Here is a 25,255-nt window from a genome sequence, read left to right as displayed (position 1 = left end):
CGTAAACACTTTAGGTTATATGCTCTATAGGTGTAGCACACAGACAATGCCTATATTCTTTTATATATCCTACCGGCAATAGCGACCACCAAAGACATCACGTGTGTGTCCAAACTATTCGTCGAACACCAACGTTGGCTGTGGTTGGTGGCCCATATGCTCCTTTATAATACCGAAATAATTTGCCTACCCTTATGCCAAAAACTTGAGATCAGCGTCATGATGGAACCACCTCAACTCCAAAATTATTGGCGTCCAGTATTTTATAATCAGCTGACTGCTAGTATAGTGTTTTACATGGAACCATACCTACATACTTACTTTACTTTCTCAAGCCAATTATCCGGATGAACCTTTGAAGCACATAACAAGGAATACCTGTAATACCTATCTATATTTAAATAGTGAATATTCTTTGTAATAAAAAAAAACAAAGAATATTCACAATGAAATTATTTTATTGTGTACTTAAATAGTTTGTTATTGAGCGTACTATAAAACACTGGCACACAATAATTGGGCAATTATTTTAAAATTAAATGTCAACATTCATTCACTTCAGTCAAATATCTAAATAAGGAGCTGAAAAGAATAGAATAGAAGAAAAGATGTTAAATTTACAAAACAAACGTGTTGTGAGTTTAGTGCGCCAGGCACGGCAGTTCACAGTTTATGCACCACTACAGGAATACAAAAGGTGGTACCCTGATGAGACATTTATTAAACAATTTTCCGGATCGGTCATGTACCCCACACCAGAAACAAACAAGTACTACAGAATTATTAGCCACGGCAAACTGTGGCCAGTTGAACGCAAACTTCAGAACATGATTATCAACTTTGGCCCTCAGCATCCAGCTGCTCACGGCGTTCTGCGTTTAATATTGGAACTGGATGGCGAAACTGTAGTAAGAGCTGACCCTCACATAGGTTTCCTGCACAGAGCTACTGAGAAACTAATGGAACATAAGCATTATAACCAAAATTTACCCTTCATGGACCGTCTAGATTATGTGTCCACATTGGCGAACGAGCAATGTTTCTGTATCGCTGTTGAAAAACTTCTCAATATTGAAGTACCTCCGAGAGGTAAAGCAATTAGAGTTTTATGTGCAGAATTGAGCCGTATAGCCAACCATTTGTTGAATGTATCGGGCACTATACTAGATGCAGGGGGTATCACACCTTTTTTCTGGATGTGCGAGGAACGAGAGAAACTATACGAAATGTTTGAAAGACTATGTGGTGCTAGAATACACTGCTGCTATCTTCGTCCAGGCGGCGTGTCCCAAGATATTCCTATTGGCTATCTGGATGACGTTTATGAATTATGTAGTAAATTAGGAAATCGGTTAGACGAAACTGATGACCTTGCAACTAAGAACCGATTGTTCTATGCTAGGTGTGCCGGCATCGGTGAAGTGAAGGCACATGATGCTATGTCTATGGGACTCACCGGATGTATGCTTCGCGCTTGTGGAGTTAAATGGGATCTTAGGATATGCATGCCGTACGATGGTTATGATTTGTATGATTTTGATGGCGTTGTTGGAACATTTGGTGATACTTATGACAGATATCTATTACGTTTTGAAGAAATGCGCCAGTCTTTGCGTATTATCAATCAAGTAATTGACACAATGCCCGAAGGAGAATTTAAAACAGATGATTCTAAAGTTTGTTTTCCTTCACGGAAAGAAATGAAAACTTCAATGGAGTCCTTAATTCATCATTTTAAGTTGTGCAGTGAAGGGTATCCAGTGCCACCTGGATTTACTTACACTGCGACTGAGGCTCCAAAAGGAGAATTGGGTATATACATGGTGGCCGATGGATCGTCGATTCCGTATCGTGTCCATTTACGTCCATGTTCCTTTACATCATTAATGGGTATGTCTGTAATAGGCCCTCGCTTAATGCTAGCCGATATAGGCGTGCTCCTTGCGTCAATAGATGTTGTGTTTGGAGATATTGATCGTTAATTGATTGTTTATATAAAGTTATAATTTGTGCCTATTTATTCAGTGCCTACTTACTTAAATGCTTAGATTATATCTATCTTATATATTTATTAACTATAATGAATTACATAAAATTCATCTCCATATTGTCGTTTCTTTCTTACATTGCGTAAAAAGTAGGAACACGATAAATCAATGTAAGTCGGTACCTAGGTATGTATGTAGGTATCTATAACCATTCTTCTGTTAAAATAAGCCTTGTTACTAACACCTAAACGCACGGCAGGATGGATGGAATAATTGTTTAATCTCTTTCATTTGTCGATTTGTTTTCAATAGGTACCATTTCTTTCGTGAGTCTCGTTGAATCCAGTGCTATGGCTATAGGTACCTAAATTGTGACACGAATTTGTTTTAAATAAAGACAAAGTTAACAGTGAACCTACTTTGTTAAATATGAGCGCCAAGCTCCTCTTGCTTTGGTTCTCTTTAATGGTTTTATAATTGAACGCTTCACGTACATCTAATCATCGAATCATCAGATGACGCGTCAGGTCGCACCCACAGCGGGTGAGGTATTGGGGACGAGAAGATGTTACGCAGCTCCCCGAACGCTGCCCAGCCGAGTTGGATTCGTTCGGTACCTATTGATCTTGACCTCTTTCTCGAAGTTAGACTTCCCTAGCTGAATTTGTCATAGGTAAATCAGTTAATGTAGGTACTGCTCTACAACTTCGAACCTGCATCCTCCCAAACTTTTACAGGACTAGGTTTTAAATGGAAGTTTGTAATGAAAGACTTGATATCGTCTTATTCATGTTCATTTTAAGATCTACTCACTGGCAGACTCTGTTGAAGTAATTTTCGGTCTTCAGCCTAACATTTCGATCGATGGGGGCTATCGTGTAATGAAATGTCATGATAAATAATGACATTAATAAAAGCGTCATGTTATGTCAATGTCAATCCTCAACGTCAAATTTGTTTTTCCGTCATTTTTCCGCTGACTTTCATTAGTGTCAAGTGTCACTTATGTTCTTAAATATCATGACCAAAGTTACTCTATGATCATAACACTCGTTTGATTTTGTCATTCATTGTCATTATTTTTCAACTGTGTAGGTAGTCATACAAACAAAAGGTGTTATCTATTGTTTGAAAACAAAAAGTTTGTGTTAATTATAATCATGTTAAAATTTGAAATAGTTTCCTCAAGGATTGTGGAAGGTTTTGAGAACGAAAAGAAATTCGTAGCTTATATGTTACAAGTAACTCAAGCTTCAGAATCCAGGGTGCTGGATCCAGACCCTGCAAACGTTGAAAGACGGTACACCCATTTCCTCGATCTTTACAATGGTTTGAAAAAAGAATTTCCGGCTTTAGTAGGCGGGCTGTCGTTCCCCAGAAAGGTTGGTAAACAAGACTTTAATTTTAATTCATTGTAAGTTCATTGTTAATATTATGAGTCATGAATACTTTGTTAGCAAATCTCTACCATTGTCCAGTAGGCGTATCACCTACATACAAGTATTAAAATTTAGGGATATTATTCATGAAGAGTACGCACTTCAAAACTATTTTATGTTAAGTTTATCAAAAAGTCATATAGATATTTAGCAAGTGCTCTTCGCAAGTAGTTGGTAATTTTTATTATGCGATTTGTAAGTCAATAATTATCACTTTTTTATTAGTTTGTTGTGTATAGGGCTGCCATCTCTAATTTTGCTAAACCCGGACAAACATTTAAAAAACCCGGACATTTAGCGTAAATCGCATTTTTTTTAAACGAAATAATACCTAATTTGTAATCCATTTACTATTAACATATACTTAAATTCCAATGAGATGCTTCCTTACATGAAAAGTGTCCGTGTTTTCCCCGGACACTTCTTGAAACCCCACCCGGACGGCCCCCGGACGCCCTCCAAACGAGGACAAATCTGGGGAAACCCGGACGGATGGCAGCCCTAGTTGTGTATGATCTGGTTTCTAGATATATTTTTTTTATTTCAGATTGTTATGGGTAATTTTGATCCAATTTTGATTGCCAACCGATGTGCAGCATTTAATTCCCTGCTAGATCTAGTGGCCAGTGAGTCACGGCTGCGGGACTCCCCGGCTGCTATCACATTCTTCCAGGACATTGAACTAAATGAAGCCAAGCGACTCATCAACAACGGAAGTTTTGATCAAGCCCTGTCTGTTTTGGAGACTAGTTTCAAATTATTAAACAAGGTTTGTGTATACTCAGTACCTATATTTAACCCATTGAATTAATTAAATGGATTTTACTAATATAATATCTATCTTTAGTAATGTAATAGAGGAGATTTTTTTTGTTTGTATTGTTATACACTGAAGGCTCCAATGCTATCAATTTGAAGTTGGAAATCAATGGAATCAATTTGAAAAGTTCTTTCACTGTTTTGAAGCAACAATATTACCAAATGACATAAGCTATATTTTGTCTGGCCATAGGAAGAAGTTCCCATGTACAGGGGTGAAACCGCAGGTAAAACAGCTGGTGTAACATTAGTGCAGTGAACAGATTTATTGATCACTGCAAGTTTGTTATTATACCTGCTATTTTTATACTTTGTTGTATTAAATGAACATTCAACAGAATAAAAGATACTTTTTTACACAATTTCCAAATATTACCATATTGGCCATGAGATTCAGTAAAATAGTATATGCATAATAAGTATGCATATTATTAATGTATAATTAATGTTATTTGTATTATTTACTTCTTCAATTCCAATAATAACAACAATATTTGTCTGGAATTTTCAAACTTTATCTTGATGACCTTGATTAAATGCCCTGTAGGTAATTAATTAGATATGCAAAATTTGTTTATCAATAAGACAATGAAAACAATTTTAATCTGCATATAATTCTTTTTATGTACTGATTTTGTTTGGTTATTTGAGACTTTAATTTGCTTAATAAAACTGTATTCACACATTACTACTTTCAAATGATATTCAAATAGTTAACAATCTGGTGTTAAGAGGGCTATCACAAATTTTCGCGAATTTAAACGTTTTATACGAGTTTTGATGCTTTGGATATAGTCACAATAAAAAAACAAAAATAAGATTCAGAAAGTTTGATCATTTATCTTGAAAGTGTATTAAATAAATATTTTAATTTGTCCACGTACATCAGTAAAATCTTTGTCTCTGCAAAGGATGTTTCATAAAATGTTGCTTTTGGGTATCTTTTGATGCTTCGGTACTCCGAGGATATAGCAATTTAACCATTTATAAAAATGTTCAAGATACAACTATATTTTGTACTTGGAAGTGCTTAAATCAATTTATTACAATTCATACAGTATTACACCAAAAATAATTCTATAAAACTGAGAGTTACTGACAATTTTCCGTACGAAACTATATTTTTTATCTATGAAAGTATAATCCAAATTCAAATAAAAAACATTTAATAATTAAGGTGGTATTGTTATAAAGCTTGAAAAAAAATTGTCTATTTAAAAGTAAAACAATATTTTAAAATAATTTTTGTTTGCAATGCAAAATCAATATAAATCTTGTGACGCGCGGTGTTCAACTTTAGTCAGCGCCAGGCGCTTACCGAGGAGGGACGTATCGCTCGCTGTTGCGCCGCGTAAACTCGCCGGAGATCGAAAAATATAGCGCAACCTACGCATCTAACACGTTTTGATACTAGTGAGTTTTATTTTATTTATTAGTTATAATGATCTGATTGAAATGTAATATACATAAGTATTAGGCCATGATATTCTAATTCGAAAATGTTATAGATTGGGTTCTCTTTTTTTGATGTTGGTTATAAAGAAATATGTACGTAAATGTCATCGTCGTTAGTTTCGCTGTTGCATAATAATGTAATTGGACTTCTTTGATTCTTGCAGGATAATGAAAGCATATTTAATTCAGACTATCAGACTCAATTGAATACCAGTACAAATAATATGGTAAGTATTTTTTGTCACCCGCAAAAGGTATACGTGACATATTTGTTTTAATAAACTATCTACATTCCTAGTTTTCATTGTTGCAGGAAAATGAAGATACAATACATGGAAGACGAATTATAGATTTTAGTTTTTTTATAAATCAATTACTTATAATTGGTAAACATGGTGAAAAGTTTGGTTGTCGATTAAATAATTTAAAAATTGTAAACGATTACTTGTTTATTGTAACTCAATCGAGCTATTCTAGGTTATAAAATTCATCGGTACAAATAATATTTCATAAACTATAAAAACAATAAATTATTTCGGAAAAAAGTGGCAAAGTCTCAAGTTTGTTTGTGCCGCGTGGCGGTCCGCAGGTGTGCGTTGCGTATTTCACTAGACGCACACATGCGCAAGTGCTGCCGGCTATCGTCTAATTTACCTACAACTGAGCAATTCGATTTTGTAATAGCGCTCTTAATACTTTCCAGGTATATACGGACAGGTCTCGCGTGGTTCTTGGTGCTCTGTGCCGTATCGTCGCCTGCGCGGGCGCCAGTGACGGAACACTCGCTGGTCCAGTGGAGCGCTGGGCACAACTCGCGCTCAAACGATATGAGGCCGTCAGCGACTCCGATCTCCTTCTCATTTATGTACCGCTGTTACATACATGCATTACCATTTGGTTAGTATCTTTTTATTTACTATGACCTCTGTGCTGGATTAAGCAAGCTCGGGGCTTAGGCTTTTTAAGTCCTTAAAAGAAGAATAATTGTTCCCAAAAGAAAAGTCACCAGCAGTGCACTAATTGAACCTCTTTACTCATATGGCTCCCTACAGGGGAACCCTAGAAGCGAGAGACTGTACAATAGCTTATTGGTTAATCTGGTACTGTATGTCCTTGTTTGTCCTAAAAATATATTTTTGTTGGTTAATCATCCAATATTATTACAACATGAGTCATCACCCTGTGTTCACAAACGTTTTCCTTTGCTAAGTAGGTTACGTCATCAATCATGTGATGAATGTTAGACAACCTTGACTAACATACCAAATATAGTAGAATATGGCATATACCTATAGTCTTCACTAATACATATTAATAAATAATCATTATGATTTGATTTATCTCATGTGGAATTTCAGACTACTGAACCAAATTCAGGATTTCAAAGCCATTATCTATGGTTGCAAGTCTGTAGGCAATTGATAAAGGAAATGGTGTTATATTAAACAATGGAACAATAGATTATTAGCCAATAAACAAGTACTATCAGATAACTCAACAATTGAATTCATTGAACTGTTGAACAATAATAATGCACTATAAATAATAGTAATAACCTCAAGATTTAATTAGCTAGTATTTGTTATGAAACTGATAAGATGGCGCAACTTTGACGCAAACTGTGTCCACAGAATACTGCGATAGGCTATGTTTATAGAAAACACGTACAATGCAAGCACTATTTGTTAGCAATACTTAACTAGATATTTGGTGTTGCTTGGGCAAAATATTGTTTACATAATAACCTTCAATAAGAGCTGATCCACAAGTCACAACATAACGTACCTACACGAAATTACAACAGTGGGTATAATCCCGTTTATTCCTTAATAATATTCCCTTTTATTAAAATATTTAATAATTCTAACAAATAGCTTTATTATACAAAACGCGCAATACATTGCAGTTTTACTCAAAAGTAATTTTTTTTTTCAGGGAGACCCTTGGCAGAGACAAGTCAAAGTTGGTTGAGGAGCTGAACGATTTACGTAAGCGAGGAATGAAAGTAGATTCTGTGCCAAGCCTAATGGAAGCAGTGGATAGTCTTATTATCTAAACAAGAATAACAGCTTTGACAAACGACTCGATAAATAATTATCTGAATACTAATCTAATGTATGTATGTTTAAATGTTATATCAATTTGGACCAGAATAATGCGCTTTTGAAACATCAAAACATGAATAATTTAAATATTCTCAATGTTTATAAAATCCATTCGAGGAGCATAAAATCGCTGTTTTGCATAGATTTCAATTAATTTCTGCAACCAATGCAGCCTTGTAGACTATATAGATACTCATTGGACAAGTTTCGTAGTTCAGTCGCGACTCGACAGGTGGCGTTTTTTTAAAGTCATTTTATTCTCTGGGCATTATACATAATTGTTAGTTAAAGATCTGTGTTATCGGGGATGGCGAATAATGCCTCATATTTAAAACTGAATCTCTATCTGTTGTCTTTTTCTATAGTATCGGTTAATCAATGAAACGATACTAAAACCTTCGGCGGTGAGTAATATTACTCCATATATAAAATCAATAATGCTTGAATTTCGCATCCCTGAAAGTAATATTTTATATTTTGTTTATTGTGTATACGTGTAGTGGTTTCTGTATATTTGATATTTTTAATGGTAAGGCGTTTAAAGCATTGTATTGGCTAGTATCTCACTAGATTGTAAGTCTAGTTTTTGTTTAAAATCATTTATCTACTGATATTATATTTTTATTAAATTATTATCGATTTGCTTAGGCATATGTAAAACATATTAGTTTAGGGAGAAACAATTGGATTGTGCCTCGACTTTATTTTAGATCTATATTTACTAAGTTTTTTTTTTGTGTTTTTGTGATTCAACTAAATAAAAAATAATTCAATACATTATAGGCTAGTATTGCCTGATGGCCAAAATATATGCATTTGTCAAAGGAAAAAATCTATAAAAGGCGGTCGAATAAAAATGATTGATATGAATTTGTCAAACTATCTAAAAGAAAAATGGTCAATTTATTAAAAAAAAAATCTTTGTGCTCCAAATATTACTATACTACAGCGAGCTTTAACTTATGTAACATGATATTAGTCTAGTCGTTTTCACAAAAGTCTTTTTAAAATAATATTATTATGAAAGCGAAGTTTATGAAATAGCTTTAGAACTGCGCTGTCAACATTTAACAGTCAATTATGTAATTTAGCTAATGTTCAACATATTACAATCAGGGCTTGGTAATGTTAAGCAATTTTTAATGTGCAATTTACAATATTGCTACATTTTCTCTAATATATTAGTGCAATAAAAAGGATCTAGCATAATATTCAAGGTATACAATATGTAGTTGTATGTAGTTATTTAGAAAATTTAATTATCATCATCAGTGGGATTAATGCAAATGTTTATTAAGTAGTTTCTTAGTCTACATGTAATCAAGTGTATCAATCAGTTTTTTTTAAGAGCGGCTAGACAATTACTATGATATTATTTTTTAAATAATGCTAATGTTAAGATGACTGATATTTTATACATTTGTAGCCATTGTAGGAAATAATAAAAATTATATACATACCTACTTTCATTGTGGTTGTTATTAATTGCGGAAGTTGTGATCCTCAAAATAGTGTTAAGATATTATCTGATATTGGTATATTAGATATTAGTGAAGTATGATTCTAGGCTGCCACTGGCCCAAAGGCCGAGGGTGGCTTCTCACACAGAGAAGGTCTAACCAAACATCCTCTGCCTAGCTTTTTTCCCAACTATGTTAGGGTCAGCTTCCAGTCGTATCGTAGTTCAGCAGTAGCTGAGTAAGTACCATTGCTTTTTACTCAGAGCGACTGCTTATCTGACTTCCACAACCCAGTTACCTGGCCAACCTTCTCTCGCTGGTTGTCAGACTCTGGTTTCTGACTACCCGTAACGACTGTCAAAGATGTTCAAAGGAAAACCGGGATCCCATCATGCATTCCGAAACAAAGAATATCTAAACAACAATGAATTTTTAAAATGACCCAATTTGTATCCAAAGCAATAAAAAATAACATAATTGGCGAAATGCTGAATCACACATCTCATACCTAGAACGCAAAATGCGTTCGCGATTAATTCATTGATTGGTAGGTATGCTACATACCTAAATAAAAACAACGTTATAAAATCACTTAATAAGGTGGTCACTTATAAGGTAGGTACTTACGTACCTAACAATATACTTAAGTAGGTAAAGCCGAATTTTGTCATGGTTAGGTAGGTAGATACGCGATGCCGCTCTGTCATAAAACAGTAATCAATTTAGTAAATTGATTGGGGATTCACCAAAACAATTTGCCCTTCATAAAGGTAAATTAATTCGGTTCAATTATTTGAATTTTGGGATCCCTAACTGCGGTTGAGTGGTTCTTTCATTATTGGTAGTTAGTTATATGAAGCCAATACTTTTAATCGAGCACTTTTGCTAATGTTCTCATACCATACGGCAAATTATGTTGATAGGTCACGTCATTAATACAATTGAATGAAATAATCTAAAGTTACCAAACCATTAATTACTTTAAGTAGATTAATCGGCAATCGCCACAACCTTCGGTCAAAGCTGAAGGTTTAAACCTACAGAGCTCGTGGCTAAGTCAAAGTCGCGCGGATTGATCCGATCATAAAGTTAAGCAAAGCTTGGCGAGGCCGGTCCGTGGATGGATGACCATCTTGCCATAACGAGTTATCCCGTGTTTCGGAAGGCACGATAAACCGGTGGGTCCTGGATGTCACTTAGCACAGTAAACTTTTGGTACACCTTAATTTAAACGAAACTGTGCCGTCATTTGCACCTAAAGTCATAAATAACTTCAGAAAATGTTCAATAGATAGGATAGCCTGTCAGTTTACCGAGTTGGGAGTCATCTAATTGGATACTACTAGGTATAACTTCCCTACTTTACATATAACATTATTTTTTCGAATCCATTGTAGAGGTAGGTAAGTACCTAAGTACCTACCTAACACGACGAGCATGAGCATCAGTGTTGACTCGAGCGAGGTTCCGTCACGCGAGGCCGCAGCCAACCCTCAAATGCCTCAAATCACCTAATTGATTCGTGGCGCGTCTCCTTAGACACGGCAAGTCGGCGAGCACTGCCCGCCAGCCGCCCTCCGGGAGTTGTTTGCGATCCCGTCAGCCCCAAGCTTGTTAATTCCTCGAGGAGGTTCCTACTGGCACGCGATAGTACCTACCTACCGATTTTCAATTTCAGTGGGCACTATTTGTATGTAGGTATATATGATCCTTAGATTTAATACTTATGATTTTGATTAGGCACGAATTAGTAAGATTTTCTATTATCCCTCATCAGGGACTCGCAGAAAGTTTTATCGTTCCTTTCATCTTGAGCAGCAAGGAACTTACTCAAAATAGTTTTGAGTAGTAGGTAACTGAATGTCAATTTTTGAGTTAGGTACGTAAAAAAAACACCTCGAGGAGAATTGCTTTATTGCTGTAGGGCTTCTAAACTTGTTGCATCTGGGTCCTTCTGTCAGCCTCTACTTTATCCAGTTACATCAAATTACGAGTGAACCTAACTGAAGGTATTACAGGATTTTCCCTGGAGCGACAATATCTTGTAGCAAAGTTGTTCAGCAAAAAATATAAATGAGACCTATTCATCTCAAAAGCTGGTTTTTCATTACAGGTCTGTAAGGAAGCAATAGATAGGTAAGGAAGTCCTTTAAGAAGCAACTTTGTTTTAAGCGCGCCTGGTAACCGCCATAAATCAGCCGTTCAGAATTTACGAGGGCCCTCCGCAAATCGGTTTATATTTTCGATAAATAAAATTGGCGCGGGTTTTGCGAGGTAAGCAGAGGCAGTTAGGAGCGCGTCGCCGCCCGGTGCCGCCAGCTGCCGCGTGCACATAAACCCGACTACCCTCGCGTTTTCTTGCTGACAATTTTTTCCTGCTCCGGTCATTACGCAGCTGGGCCCCGAGACAAAACGGCGAATCGTTTAAGCCCTCTCCGGAGACCGTCCAATTTTATTGTGTGTACCTAGTCGAAATTGATATGCCGCGCGAGCGTCGACGGCTCGCTCCATATGACGGACACAGGTTCCGCAAGGGACCATTTGCTGCCTCGCGAATTTTACGCACTAAACCTTACAAATGGCTTTCGCTTCTTTGATGTTTCGTCGTAATGTGAATAAGATGTTTGTGCCCATAATGTGAAATGAATAACATGCAATAAAGCGAAGTTTAGGTCAGTTGGACTGCCAAAAACGTTGCCGTTAAAATAAAGGGCCATCAGAGAGAACGCTCCTTTTTTCCTTTTCAGAAATTAGCAGTCTGTGGAACGTGACAACTTCCGTCTCTTAACATTTTTGATTTGTCATTTAAAATAAAATGTTGTTCAATATTCTCATCCCATCAAGTTTCCCCAGTAATGTCTGATAAGAATGATTGTGACATAACCGTGGTGTTAGGAGTGTTAGTGGTGTTCACGCTACCGCTGACGCTTCTGGTGCCAGGGTTCTCTCTGTGGGATGTTGTTCCCAAGGTGCGGATTTCGCGCCTGCACATCGTCAGCCAGGACCTCACTTGGCCGCAGTTGAACGCTGCTATTGTTTCGCTGCTGACGCTGTTTTTCTGCCTATACCTGGAAATTCGGAAGCGAAAGTGAGCATCGCTGACTTCCTTTTGCTTTGTGTTAGAGTTTGAATTTGGTGAAGTAGTTATTGCTTTATTATTTCAGAATACACAAGGAATGTGAGCTGTTACATAGCACTATATCCATATTATTTCAAGTTCATCGTCAGCCTAGTGCAGTCAGCAAGTCAACGAAATAATATCAGTAGGTACTTGCCGTGAATGAGCGTCTATAAAATAAAGCGAGTTATTTTATAAGAAATGGACACACATACTGTTTAAAAAACCTCAGGTAGAAATTGCTGTCCTCAGTCGGCTCTAGCAGTATATTATGCAATCTAGTGAATCCATCGCTGGCACCTAAGGCCAGGCTCATGCATCAAAGATGCATGAATGATTTTGCAAAATTACCTACTCTTAAATCCCACTTACTAAATTATTTTAAATTGTTTCGTTTGATCTGGTATATGCATATGGCGTGTATGTATGTATATTATATTTGGCATAATGCTTGCTCACTAGCAATATTGGTTTTTAATTTGGTATTTGGTACAGGTCCTTAATCACTTTATTTCGCTTAGGTTAGACGACATGGTAGAAAAGGTCCTGTCGGTGAGCCAAGCCACGGACGTCACTATGGAAGTGGAGCGCGAGCGGCAAGCTGCAGCGGTTCGGGTGTGTGTCGAACTCTTAGATGCGTCCGCGGAACATTACGAAAACCTTGTATTACTGCGGGACGAACTTCGCAAGCGCGAGAAGATGAAGCGACAGTTTCCACCAGCCATCGAGCCCAGCTCCACAATGTAAACCTTAACAATGTTATTCAGGAATACCGGCGACGCCGCCTTTATAAATTACTGGAAGCAGTATTGAACAACATGTGAAAAGTAAATCATTAAAAATTCAAAATAAACTTGTCAGTGTATTGAGTAATACATACACACAGTAGTTCTGTAAAAATCTAAAAACATTAATATTGTTATAAAAAACATTTAGAAAAATCAGAGAAAACAATACTTTGGTTTTAGTATCAAAATGTTAGTGTTCACTATAATGTTTTAAAAAATAAACAGTCTTATATCCTAGTTCGTCTTTTCATTTCGTGATTACCTATGCTTTCAGCAGCAGTGGCGTAGCGTGGGGGGGGCAGGGGGGGCACATTCCCCGGGCGGCAGCTTTTAGGGGGCGGCAAAATTTACCCAATTAAAAAAAAATTGATCGCAACTAGTATCTGCGCCGCTACATAAAACTGTCTAACAATAACAAAACATTAAACAAGTTAAAACTTTTTAAACTTAAAACTAATTATTGTTAAAATTTGATACTTAAAACACACGTGACACTACATTTTACGTAATTTTGGTTTTGAGTTTTAAATAAAAATAATTAAAATTTTGCGCTCGCTTCGCTCGCGTATTTATAAACTGTATGCGCTTGATTTTGCATTTGTCATCAAACAAAAAGTTAAGTACGTTTGGGCTACATTTTTCGTAATATTTGGTTTAAGTCTCATAAAAATTTCGCGCTCGCTTCGCTCGCGTATTCAGAAACTATTTTATGGCCCTTATTTTTGCATTTCTCAACAAACAAGACGTTAGGTATGTTTGGGCAAAATTTTACGTAATTTTTGTTTTAAGTCCGATAAAAATTTCGCGCTCGCTTCGCTCGCGTATTCAAAAACGATATGCCCTTATTTTTGCATCTGTCAACAAACAAAAAGTTAAGTACGTTTGGGCTACATTTTACGTAATTTTTGGTTTAAAATTCCGATAAAAATTTACCGCTCGCTTCGCTCGCGTATTTGGCATTTTAAAACCTTACAGACATCAAGTAACAAAGATATAAAAGAAAAGTCTACTTGAGACCTTCCCCCTTCTGCCGGGGCTGCGGGTTGTTCGAAAGAGTTACCATAAAACATAAAACGCCTTCGACAGAATACGACGGTTTTTAAGCAGAGTCTGACACTCCCTCACCGCTGTTAACCCACAGCGGGAAGGGTCATGTCATTTGATGATTTTTAACGTCGATACAAAAAAAAACCTTTTTTTGAAGTCCTGTTAAAAAAAATACACGGGAAGGGGCGGCAAAATCGACAACTGCCCCGGGCGGCAGATACCCACGCTACGCCACTGTTCAGCAGAATAAGATGCTGGAATCGAGTAAATCAACAAATCAACAAATTATAAATAAAAGAAAGGTTTTTTTTTATCTACACGCGTATAGAAGTTAGATTTCATTGTTTGCAAGATACTTACCTCATCATCCTTCTGCCCTTATCCCACTATTATTTTTTATTTTGCCTACCTGCAATTAAAAATTACATATCTACATACTTATTTAACTTATTACAAACTTATACCACAAATACGTTCTCTACATTGAGTGTTAAAAACTTGAAAAATCAGGTTCCAGCCTTCGCCTTAATGGACCTGTCAATGGATCATCGATACCAAAGTAATTGTAAATACCGCAACTTTCCATTATTTTAGCAAACAATTTTACAAACATAACAGTCAACTAAAAAGCAAACTCCGATGACCGCTGTGAAAATAAGAGTTTTTATTCCACTGTCTTTGCTAGAAGTGTTCATTAAAGCGAGGCAACGTCCTGAGGCTCTCGCGGGACGCTGCCGACGCGAAAAAACCAATCTGGAGCTAGCAATTATGGCAAATGACCTAATTAGACCCCACCGGTGCCTGGCCGTCTCGCCACCGCAAGATTTTTCACCTCCCTGTTGTTTGCGGTCTCCGAGAGAATTGGCTTTTAATATGTGTCGAGTTACTTTTGTTTTGTGTGAATATTATGGAGTAACGGAATTTGAGGATTGCAGATTATTGCACCTAGTTATCATTTTTTGTAGGAGTTAATTAATGTAAATGTTAGCTTTTGTATTATTTAGCACACCTCTCATCGCATGTGGTAATTATCCATACCTTTCGTTTAACTTCAAATCTTGTAAATCCTTACTTTGATCCGCGGCATTGAGATAAGAATTTTAATAAACCTCCGGAAATATATCTCTGGACTTCAGTCATCTCTTAAAATTCCAGAATTTGAGAGTTTGTACACACGACGGTTGCAAGGCATTATATTTTTGATCGTATGTTTGTACAAGTTGCGATGTGCTTTGGTTTACGACGTAGAAGTCAGCATTACGACAGTTGTGCTCGTTAATCGGGACCAAATAAACTCAAACGTGCCATGTCTCCTCGCAACTTTGTAGCTTTTGTGAAACACTCAGTTTAAGGAAAATCACCAAAAACTTCTTGATCTTCATAATAGTTTTTATTTACTTTAACAAATGAATAACGCAGCGCCATTTTCACAAGACACGGGTGATAAATGATAAAATGCACCATGAAATCGGTGCTCATTTGTGGATATTCATATCGTAGAGATAGTTTTGTCCGGGTGCTACAAGCGTTGCTCGGAGACACATTTGTCTCAGCCGCGTCTCCGCTGCGGCGCGGTGTTAGCGGGCATGAGCGCGCTTCCTCTGTTTTCATTAGACGGATCCGCCGGGAGCGGATCAGCCGCTCGCAAAAATAAATAAAACTGTTATTGAGATAAGCATCTGCGCGGCGAGGCTTTTCGCTAAGTCCCGCTGTGTCGCGCTGAGCAATGTACCGAGATATGTTCGGATTACGGCGCGCCGCAGCTCCGTGCGCTTTCCTTCATATCTACTGCTTTTCTTCAGTGTTTTGCAGCTGGAACCCATTTACAAAAATTATCTTCTGTACTTAGGTATTTAGAGGCATTATAAACTTTGTAAGTTATTCATAAAAAGCGTTCAAAAAAGAAATGAGCTCGTAACATAAAGAAAACTCTCGTAATGCTTCAGCCCTCATTAAGACTACCGAAAATAAAAACAATTACAAAGATGCCGCGCGCTGTTCAAGAGCTCTTAAGTGGAACAACTGAAGGCATAAAGTGCCTGAGTTTAGGAGGCGTATGCGTGGAGACGTAGACGCACGGATTAGGCGTGCACTCATGAAGAGCTGGCGCTCCGCGACGGCTTATTGTTGCGGCAAATTGGCCGCGCACCGCACCTGCGGCGGCCACCTGCCCACCCCCGGATTAATTTCTCATCACACCGCCCGTCTTCCCGGGAAATAATGAACACGACATCCTCCAAGAAAAATGCCACTGAGCCCAGAGATGTCGCTCCACTTGATTAATAAACTCTGTATAGCTGTAGCCTGTTGTGGCTCACATTTTTATGACCCAGCTTTCCCAAAAATTTAAAATAATATTTATATAAAAACCGTAGCGAAAGACTCATCGAAATAGCATATTTTGATGCCAGTGCGTTAAAGTAAGCAAAGTCACTAAAAATTAACTAAAAAAGTTTCCTATTAAAACAATCACTTTTGCGCACATGTAGGTCAGAGCTCAAGATTCGTGGCGATAACTATACAAGGAAAAGTTTTATTAAAACCAAATCGAAACTCATATTCATATAGGTACATAATTACCTCGTGATCGTGGCTGTACAGTTGATCATCTTGTCATAACGATTCATCCGTGTTTCGGAAGACAGAAACGGTATCTATCTTTGGTAACGGTTGCCTTGGTAGGTAACTGGGTTGAGGAAGTTATAGGTATAGGCAATCGCTCCATGTAAAACATTGATACTCAGCTGCATCCTGCAAGCCGACCTCAACATATATAGAAAAATGATGCTAGCCTAGGCAGATGATGATTCAAGGAACTTAGGAAGTTTATGATGACACTTGGTCACAAAATTAAAGTCATGAAAATCTAGTTTGAATCTACATAAAATCTCTCTCTCTGTAAAATGTCGAGTCTAAGTGATGCATTCTGCAAATTGTGGGTACCTCATGAGATTGATTGATTGAGATCCTTAAAAGTTGTGTTTTTGAAAATAATCGTTTAGGTATAATTAAATTATTGAAATAACAGTTTTCAGTGCAACAGGAGCCCGGTTACAGTACCTAAGTAGTGTATCGAAAATATTTTTATTAAGAATACATGTAAACAGATTACGGAATATCGCAAATAGCTAACACTACGTAGCTACCCACTTAACAACGTTCGCGACGCAGATGGCAATTTCACGGTTCACAACTTCTTGTCTGGTATGTATCCCATATTGTTTTTTATAACTCGAAAAAACTAACCTACAAGACAGGCGACAACGGTTTACCAATAAAAAATCTCGAATTAGATACAATAAAAACATTGTATCGTAACTGCAACGTCTTATAATTAGGAAATTGGATCAATTACAAAACTACGTTGGTAATTGTATTAAAAGTTACATCGTCATCACATCGTTTACATGGCCGCGGCAGCTTTCAGTCGTTACGAACAATTTGGGCGACATTATGTTACCTACCGAAATTTGATTTTAAACGGCGACATTGTGACCACAAAGTCACGAACGCGTCATGCGATACTTTTGTCGCAGCCGCAAGATGGCCGGGAGCATCTGTCGGTTTGTCGCTCTTTCCCTGCAAATAACCGTTTTCTTGATACAATTACTGCAATGTTGTTATTATTGCGGTTTACTACATTCATATGAACACTTTGTGCAATTCAAAATATGCATCAAACAAACATCGTTGTTATTTAAGTGTCACGATGTAATGTAAATGTGCCTTTGTTAGTAAAGTTTGTTATTTTTTTTTAAGAATAATTTGATTTGTGAAATAAATTCTACTAAAACGTATATCAAGATAAACCTTTGAGAAGCATCTTTTATTGTCGTACTTACATACCTACTTCTATAGTATATTGAAGTTAAAAAATAAAAATATGTTTGCCTTCTCAATTTTTTTTACGGAAGATAAATTATTACTTAATGACGCTACAATTTTTTTTTAACTAAAAACAATTCTCTCTTCTTGTGCTACGCCGCTCACCGCTCGCGCCGTAGTATGGCTACGCTACGCTATGGCTATATTTTTACTACGAAATATGTATTTACATCCTAAAATGTTTTCACAATATACATATTTATTTTTTCAAATGGTTTTCAATAGGATAAAAGATACAATATGAGAATTCAGTACATCATTCCTAACATGTTTATTGAAATTAACAGAACATTGGTGTGATAAAATATACATATCTCATAAATGCATAGTGTACGAAACTGACATCAGGGATGAAAGAAATATTATGAAAGTATAACAGGAGTTCATACGACTCTTAAGAAGAACGCCTACCGTCTCAATCTTTATAACTACTCACTATGAATTTCATAAGTAGTGTCTCCTTTCTAAAATATGGTTACAATCTGTCAATTTAATAAATTCCATTAGTTTTATACGCACAAATCATTCAATTTGAACACCTAGTGGCTCCTTCAAAGACAGTAGAGTGCATCTACATAAATTTAAATTGCCTTCTGTAGCGTCCCTAGAATTATTTATGTGTGTATTTATTGTATTAACATAAATTGGACATGAGTTATTTTATTGGGGCGAATGCGACGAGAATGCGGTGGACAAGGGTTATGATTGTAATTCAGATTGTCATAGCTCGTAAATGCAGCGTTTGATTATTTTATATATAGCTGGTAGTTATACTCCTTGATATTACCAGAAGAGGTCAACAGTTATATTTAATATCAAAATATGTGACGCTTAAGTGATCGAAGATAAAGTAGTAGCTCTTGCATATCAGTTAGATTTTCCAATACGCCATTTTTGTAATGATTTCAAAGAAATCCATCTAGTTTTTTTTGGTCAACGGACGCATTAAGGTTATTTCCTCCGAGCCTTTTTTCCCAAACTATGTTGGGGTCGGCTTCCAGTCTAACCGGATTCAGCTGAGTACCAGTGCTTTACAAGAAGCGACTGCCTATCTGACCTCCTCAACCCAGTTACCCGGGCAACCCGATACCCCTTGGTTAGACTGGTGTCAGACTTACTGGCTTCTGACTACCCGTAACGACTGCCAAGGATGTTCAATGACAGCCGGACCTACAGTTTAACGTGCCATCCGAAACACAGCCATTGGTGTCTAAGATATACTCAGAAAGTACATACAAACTTAGAAAAGTTGCATTGGTACTTGCCTGACCTGGGATCGAACCCGCGCCCTCACACTCGAGAGGTTGGTTCTTTGCCCACTAGGCCACCACGACTTAAGGTTAAGGGACGCATTAAGGTTGTTTGAACAAATTAATAGTTTAGGAAGCAATACTGAAAATTCATCTGTACCGCTTATTTTTTGTGTCAGAAATACACAAAAATGTTTAACATTCATCGTGTTTTTGGAGTAAGTTTTTTTTATATAAAGCTTAAAGTGGATGATTTGAGAAGTCTGCTTTACGTCTTCGTATTAGATTTCTTTAATACGGGGAAGAGTACCTAAGAGAAAGAAAAAAAGTTATTGGTTGCAACAGAATTCCGATAAAATCAGAATTTTTATTTAATAGTTTCTGCTCGTATACTTTAGCTTGTAGTTTTGACTCATTAAATATTTGGTATTTTAAGTTTGCATAGACTGTTTAGGTACGGTTTACGTTGTCTTGTCTGTTGGGTACTTCTATGGGCGAATTTGTACTTGTAAACTAAACTACATAAATAACCATCGTCTCGATAAATGATTGATTAAAACTACGCTGCCCTCAATTAGTCACTTAAAAACTACTACAGAACGCATGGTAGATATTATATTACTGCACAAGGGTAGTTTTTATGAATCCTCGTATAGAGAGAATATCATCAAAAACCGCTAGAATATTTTTTAACATGAAAACGGCATGTTACACATCGATGTGCATTTAATGCCACTGGCACTCGATCATTCCTGTCCAAACACAAAATATCGAGAGTATTCATATCCTCGTATGAAATCAGTGTAGTGGAGCGTTCTGTGGGCGCTCCGAGTGGTCGGGCTCCGCAGGGGTCCGGCATTCAGCGCCATCCCTTACTTTAATTCAATAATCGCGTATGAGACACAACACGAGTCAACTGCCCATCGCAACTTAACAACGATCAGGCGACAGACAGATCATAGCTTTGGTCAATATGGTCGATTGCTTATCTTTGACCACAGACTATGGCACGATTAGAAAGTAAGTATTTCAAAATATGTATTTTTTTCTTTTTTACAGTAAGCGGATTTGGTTATTAGGTTTTTGTTTTGTATTACCTTTAACTGTTCTTGTTTTCAACGGCAAACTGTATGAGGATGTATTACAGTTAAATAAGGCTGTGAGTTAGGTAATCTTTCTTAGGTAAGGTCTCCTATTTAATAAACCACATACTTAGCCTGCAATTGCTTCGTTTCTTGTTCGACAACCTTAGCAAAGAGCGTTGATTAGAAAATAGAACTAAGTTTACGCAAATGTTAACGTTTTGAACAAAAGCTTCGAGCATATTATTATCTTCGCGTGTTCTCTGTTATCGCATTGAATGTGTTCGGTTGTCAGCTTACTCTGTGAATAGTTTAGCGTAATGGGGTATTGTTAGAGCGGCTGGCGCCGAGCGGCAACTAACGTCTTTCAGTAACATTACTGTAATGTCCTCCCACTCGGCGACGCGCCCCGCTGGCCCGACATCCGTCGATGCCACGGACAGATCTCTCTCCACTATCCACTTGGAATCATTAGGAAACATCTATGTTGCATTCATCACATATTTACCATCAATTAAGGAAGATAACTAGGTGACCATTGAATTGTTTTGTTTTGTCTTTATTTAAAATCTGTTATAAATAACACATAAATGGGTCTGTAACTTTTAATGGACCACATAATAATGAACTGGACGTTAATCATAAGGAATGCCTCTATGGTATAATGCCATAATTTCATTTGATATGTTAACGATATAGCACCAACAATCTCACATTAAGCCTTTTCATCTGTCAAGTCGTAACAGCCATGGAATTGGGTTGTAATTTACGATTTTATCTCGACGGGCACCCTGCATAGGGGCAGCGGTCAGTGCGGCCGGCGAAAAAACTTGCACCGGGGTAATAGAGGGATAATGGTCAACGGGACTGGCCGCCACGCCCGCCCTGTTGTGACTTGCCAAAATAGAGTCGTAATAATGAAAGATGGCCCGCGTAAGTTGCGCGTAATTTAGTGCGATCTGGTAACGAGCGCTGGGGGCCGTTTTGTAGCTGTTTGTCCGGTGCGCGCCTCTCTTGTTGTATTAAGTGGTCGGGGGTGATTCAGTTTCACTTTTGTTGGTCAGTTTATGTCCGTTTCGTATTTATTGCCGACATCGGCAGTAGATAACGTTGTCACTGTTAATAATAGCGGGCCACACGATTATTGTGCTATTCAAAGCGGCGGGATGATAAATGGGATACGTATATGAGTCGTCAAGGATCGAGGTCGCGTTAAGCCAGCACTCGAGATTGATGCTGGTCGGCCGCTAGTGCCTGACAAATAGTTGGTCCAGCGGAGGCATCGCAGGGCGTCTTGCCATAAATAAGGATTACGCTCGTGACCACGCAGTCTTGTGGAGTGGACGCAGAACAGCCCCGTGACGGCTCCTGGCGCCGCACAAGACTCATGTCAAACGTCTCTATCGTCCGCATCGTTTGTTACTCAAGACACTTACTTGAGAAATCCAACAGCTCTATAATAAATTGTTTCGTCTTCATTTACAAAGTATTTTCGTCTTTGCGTCCCGCGAGTCGCGAATTTGCGTTACTTCAGCGTCTAAGTCCCAAATCACAAGTTAGAAGACGGGTATCAAGTTTGGCACGGGAAGCGTTAAGCCTCGGCTGTTTCAGGCTCGGTGGCGATGTTTCAATCGTAAGTGCGCCTGCGGCTTAAGGGCTCACCCCTACTCCGGGATGCGTTGAAACGAGCGCCTAACCTTCATTTCGTTTATACCGCTTTCACTGTCTTCACAACCTATTTCGGTTCGCCAATAAAGACCAACATGCTAATTAAAATAAGAATAACTTCATCGTTACGAAATTTCACTGGAAGTAAACTATATAAGCAGGATTTGATTGTTTCTAGCGTGCATCTACCAAGTAGATTGTAAATTGACACGCTCGATAAACCTGAATAGTCAGAGTTTGGAGAAAGGGCTTAAGTTGGCGATGATAATCTCTGTTATAGCTTAGGGTTGGGGTGAACATTGTCTCACTTACACTAGATAGTTATGTACTCGTTTGAACGTTGCTACTCATCAGTCTGTTACTCGGGTATATAAATAGAAATAAAATAATGTATTCCACATGCTCAAAAACACAATAAATCAAAGTTATGCCTACCGTCCAAGTAAACTTTATTAAGTTTAAGTGCATTACAGTAGATAACAGGAAGTTGTAACGTCTCATCTTACCTCGGAGCCGGGACGTGTGCACCCCATTTCATAATTAGGGGTCATAGTGTTATCTCGTGAAATCTCCAATTACATAGATGTGTATGGTCAGCGGGCGGACAAGGTCCTGCCTCCGAGGATTAGCCGATGGTTAGTCTTCTCACGTCGTGGCCGAGCCGGGGTTTCAATTAGAGCGACCCGCCCGGCGTCGGGCCGCCCGCACAAATGACAATATTGGTTTATTATAGCCTTCCATGAATATGTAACGTTACTTTGTTATGACTCAATATCGTAAACCTCTACGTACTAAACAAACGTTACGTATAAATTATAATACTACATGATGTTACCTCTTTATATGATAAAAGTATTAAAAGTTAACGGCCGGTGGCGCAGGTCATAGATGGCTCGAGCTTGACCCGCCTTCATTTAAGTATGTAGCTACGTATGATTATTATATCAGGTTACATTAAAGGGTTGTTACGACACGTCTACATATTTTTTAACGTTTTAATCATGGATCTACATAATAATGTGGAGCGGGACTTCCTGTCCATCCGACAACTTGATTGATGTGCCTTCCTAGATTTGTACGCCCAAAAAGTAACACGCTACACGTCCGCAAAGCTTTTACCATACAAATATGGCATCCGTAATACCTTTGTTTTATTTTTAAATACGACCCTTTCATAATTAGCGTAATAAATTATAAAATGATAATAATACGAGGGCCATCTTGTGAAACGCTTTAATACCGCGCGTCGGGGGGCGCCGCCGGCGACCGCATGTCAATCACTCTCCCGAATGTAGAACAATTCTTATTTCGAAAAAGAATAAAAAATGGCTATCACTTTTATTTTGTGTCCCATTTCGTTTAGTAATGTTACTGTAAGTTTGAAAGAGACAACGTATGAAATTGGTCTTGTGGTAACATCTGTGCTTTATAATAGACGCTTACGTAGGCTTCTTTTCGGGGATCGGTGCGAGCCCGGTGGGATCGCTTTAACATGATTGATCTGTTTATTTTACATTTTAAAGGAGCATTTTTACGGTTGCTTGTCAACTTAATAACAAAGTGTTTTATTTGGGTATACGTTAAGTTCACTTTTATTGATAGGTTTCTTTTAACATTATTCATTATTATTTATTCCTTGCGATGTTCGTATATTTAAAGGTATTTTCTGTCTATTCAGCATTGCTTAGGTTGGTATTGGCATGTCATGGGATTACGGAATGATGATGAATTACAATGACGTAAACGCAGAATTAATAAGCGCCACTCTTATGGTTTGTGTTTCTTATATGTAGGTACGTAGTTCTAAAAATAAGTGCCGACCAAGGTGTTTTTTGTAAGAGTTAGAAGTGAAGTGTGGGCGGAGGCGCCAGGGGTTAAAGAGAGTGCTACTGTGTAGAGATAGTTAACATTTAAGAAATTAAGAGGTCGGTGAATGTGTGGGCAGAGCTTTTAACGTCGCCGTCGGCGTCGGCGCGGGCGCACCGCTATCGTACCACGCCGACAGGTGCCGATCTACTCATGTGTTTTGAGAACAACCAATGACTCTATTAAAGTGGTCTGTGCAACCGGCTTTATAAGTGTACTGACTAAGAAAGAACAGGGCCTATTAATACTTCAATGGCTTTTATAAACGTTAAGACAAGAGGCGAAAGGAGAGGCTCATACAAAATTAAAATTATTCGCAGAGCCGCAGAGTAAATGCCGGATAATTATCATCAACAAATAATTAACCATGAATTTCCCACACTCAAATCAACTTAAATACTTAATACCTACAAAGTAACCATTTAAAGAATATTGTTTACTTAAAACTCATCAACGAAATCAATTAGAAAAAACTTCGTCGAACAAATTAATAGCGGGTATCGTTTAAGACGGAGTTTGTATAGTGCGCGGCTCGTTAAAGAGGCAAAAAAACGTTGCTCCGGCGCAGGCAGCCAGGCCGGTCGGCTTATCGGAAGCAATTACACGTTGTTCACTTTATTAATTTCCATAACTACCCTCGCGACATCAAAGCGAGCCGCGATCGCGTGCGCCGCCCTCGCACCGCGCAAGTCATAGGAAACTCTCGGGTTGAGAGGTTGTGGGAAACTGTTGATTGATTAACAAAATTGGACTTCGTATCAAACTTAGAGTAATATATTAAAAGGTATCTATAATATTTTTAAAATAGGTCTTGTCATTCTTCAGACGTTTACCACATGGTGTGTTAAAAGTATGTAAATAAATATAAATTGAAAATGACATTAAAAATAATCGGTACTTCAATCTACCTTGCTACTTAGCATTTATTCGCCTTCGAATCAAGGCCTTCTTCGTCTTATAACTTGCGCCAGCGCCTGTGCTACTGTTTACCGCGCTGAAACCCTTGAAGACGTTTTAACAACGCTCTCGGCCTGGCACATACACTCTTTGATGTTTAGCGACACTTCAAATACTCTCTGCTCTTCAAAACATATTCATCCTTTGAAAATTTGTATGACGCAGATAAATACTGATATACAAGGCAGATATAGTCGCTCCTTTTTTGTTCTGCGACCGATATGTAAAGTATCTCAAATAAAAGACAGTCGAATCACAGGGTACAATAAATCAGTATTCCAAAACAAACAAAATCTCTATGCATCGCGAGAGGTGAACAGTGGAACAG

General features: G+C 37.7%; 3 protein-coding genes across 6 annotated transcripts; all 3 read left to right on the top strand.

The window, feature by feature from the left end:
• The first annotated feature begins 420 nt into the window (after positions 1 to 420).
• LOC110376947 (NADH-ubiquinone oxidoreductase 49 kDa subunit) lies at positions 421 to 2,135 on the top strand. Its single transcript, XM_021335604.3, has one exon. It carries the CDS (start codon positions 609 to 611, stop codon positions 1,980 to 1,982), a length of 1,374 nt encoding a protein of 457 aa, XP_021191279.1. The 5' UTR covers positions 421 to 608; the 3' UTR covers positions 1,983 to 2,135.
• Positions 2,136 to 2,958: 823 nt separating this feature from the next.
• LOC110376948 (sorting nexin-20) lies at positions 2,959 to 9,275 on the top strand. The gene is made up of 4 exons (XM_021335605.3): positions 2,959 to 3,370; positions 3,975 to 4,196; positions 6,405 to 6,598; positions 7,637 to 9,275. Exons 1-4 carry the CDS (start codon positions 3,149 to 3,151, stop codon positions 7,755 to 7,757), a joined length of 759 nt encoding a protein of 252 aa, XP_021191280.2. The 5' UTR covers positions 2,959 to 3,148; the 3' UTR covers positions 7,758 to 9,275.
• Positions 9,276 to 12,016: 2,741 nt separating this feature from the next.
• LOC110376962 (uncharacterized) lies at positions 12,017 to 13,409 on the top strand. 4 transcript variants are annotated; one of them, XR_002429571.3, is made up of 3 exons: positions 12,215 to 12,354; positions 12,431 to 12,529; positions 12,906 to 13,045. XR_002429571.3 is itself a non-coding variant. In XM_021335622.3 (2 exons), exons 1-2 carry the CDS (start codon positions 12,122 to 12,124, stop codon positions 13,129 to 13,131), a joined length of 459 nt encoding a protein of 152 aa, XP_021191297.1. In that variant the 5' UTR covers positions 12,017 to 12,121; the 3' UTR covers positions 13,132 to 13,409. The 4 variants fall into 4 exon arrangements, 1 of the variants encoding a protein (XP_021191297.1); XR_007512406.2 differs by having other exon boundaries at positions 12,431 to 12,533; positions 12,906 to 13,037; XR_002429572.3 differs by having other exon boundaries at positions 12,911 to 13,022.
• Positions 13,410 to 25,255: the final 11,846 nt, after the last annotated feature.

This window comes from Helicoverpa armigera, chromosome 6 (genome assembly GCF_030705265.1).
Source record: "Helicoverpa armigera isolate CAAS_96S chromosome 6, ASM3070526v1, whole genome shotgun sequence".
In the NCBI taxonomy this organism is placed as follows: Eukaryota; Metazoa; Arthropoda; class Insecta; order Lepidoptera; family Noctuidae; genus Helicoverpa; species Helicoverpa armigera.
Note: the sequence above shows the minus strand (reverse complement) of the source record. Positions and strands in the feature narration are given on the sequence as shown.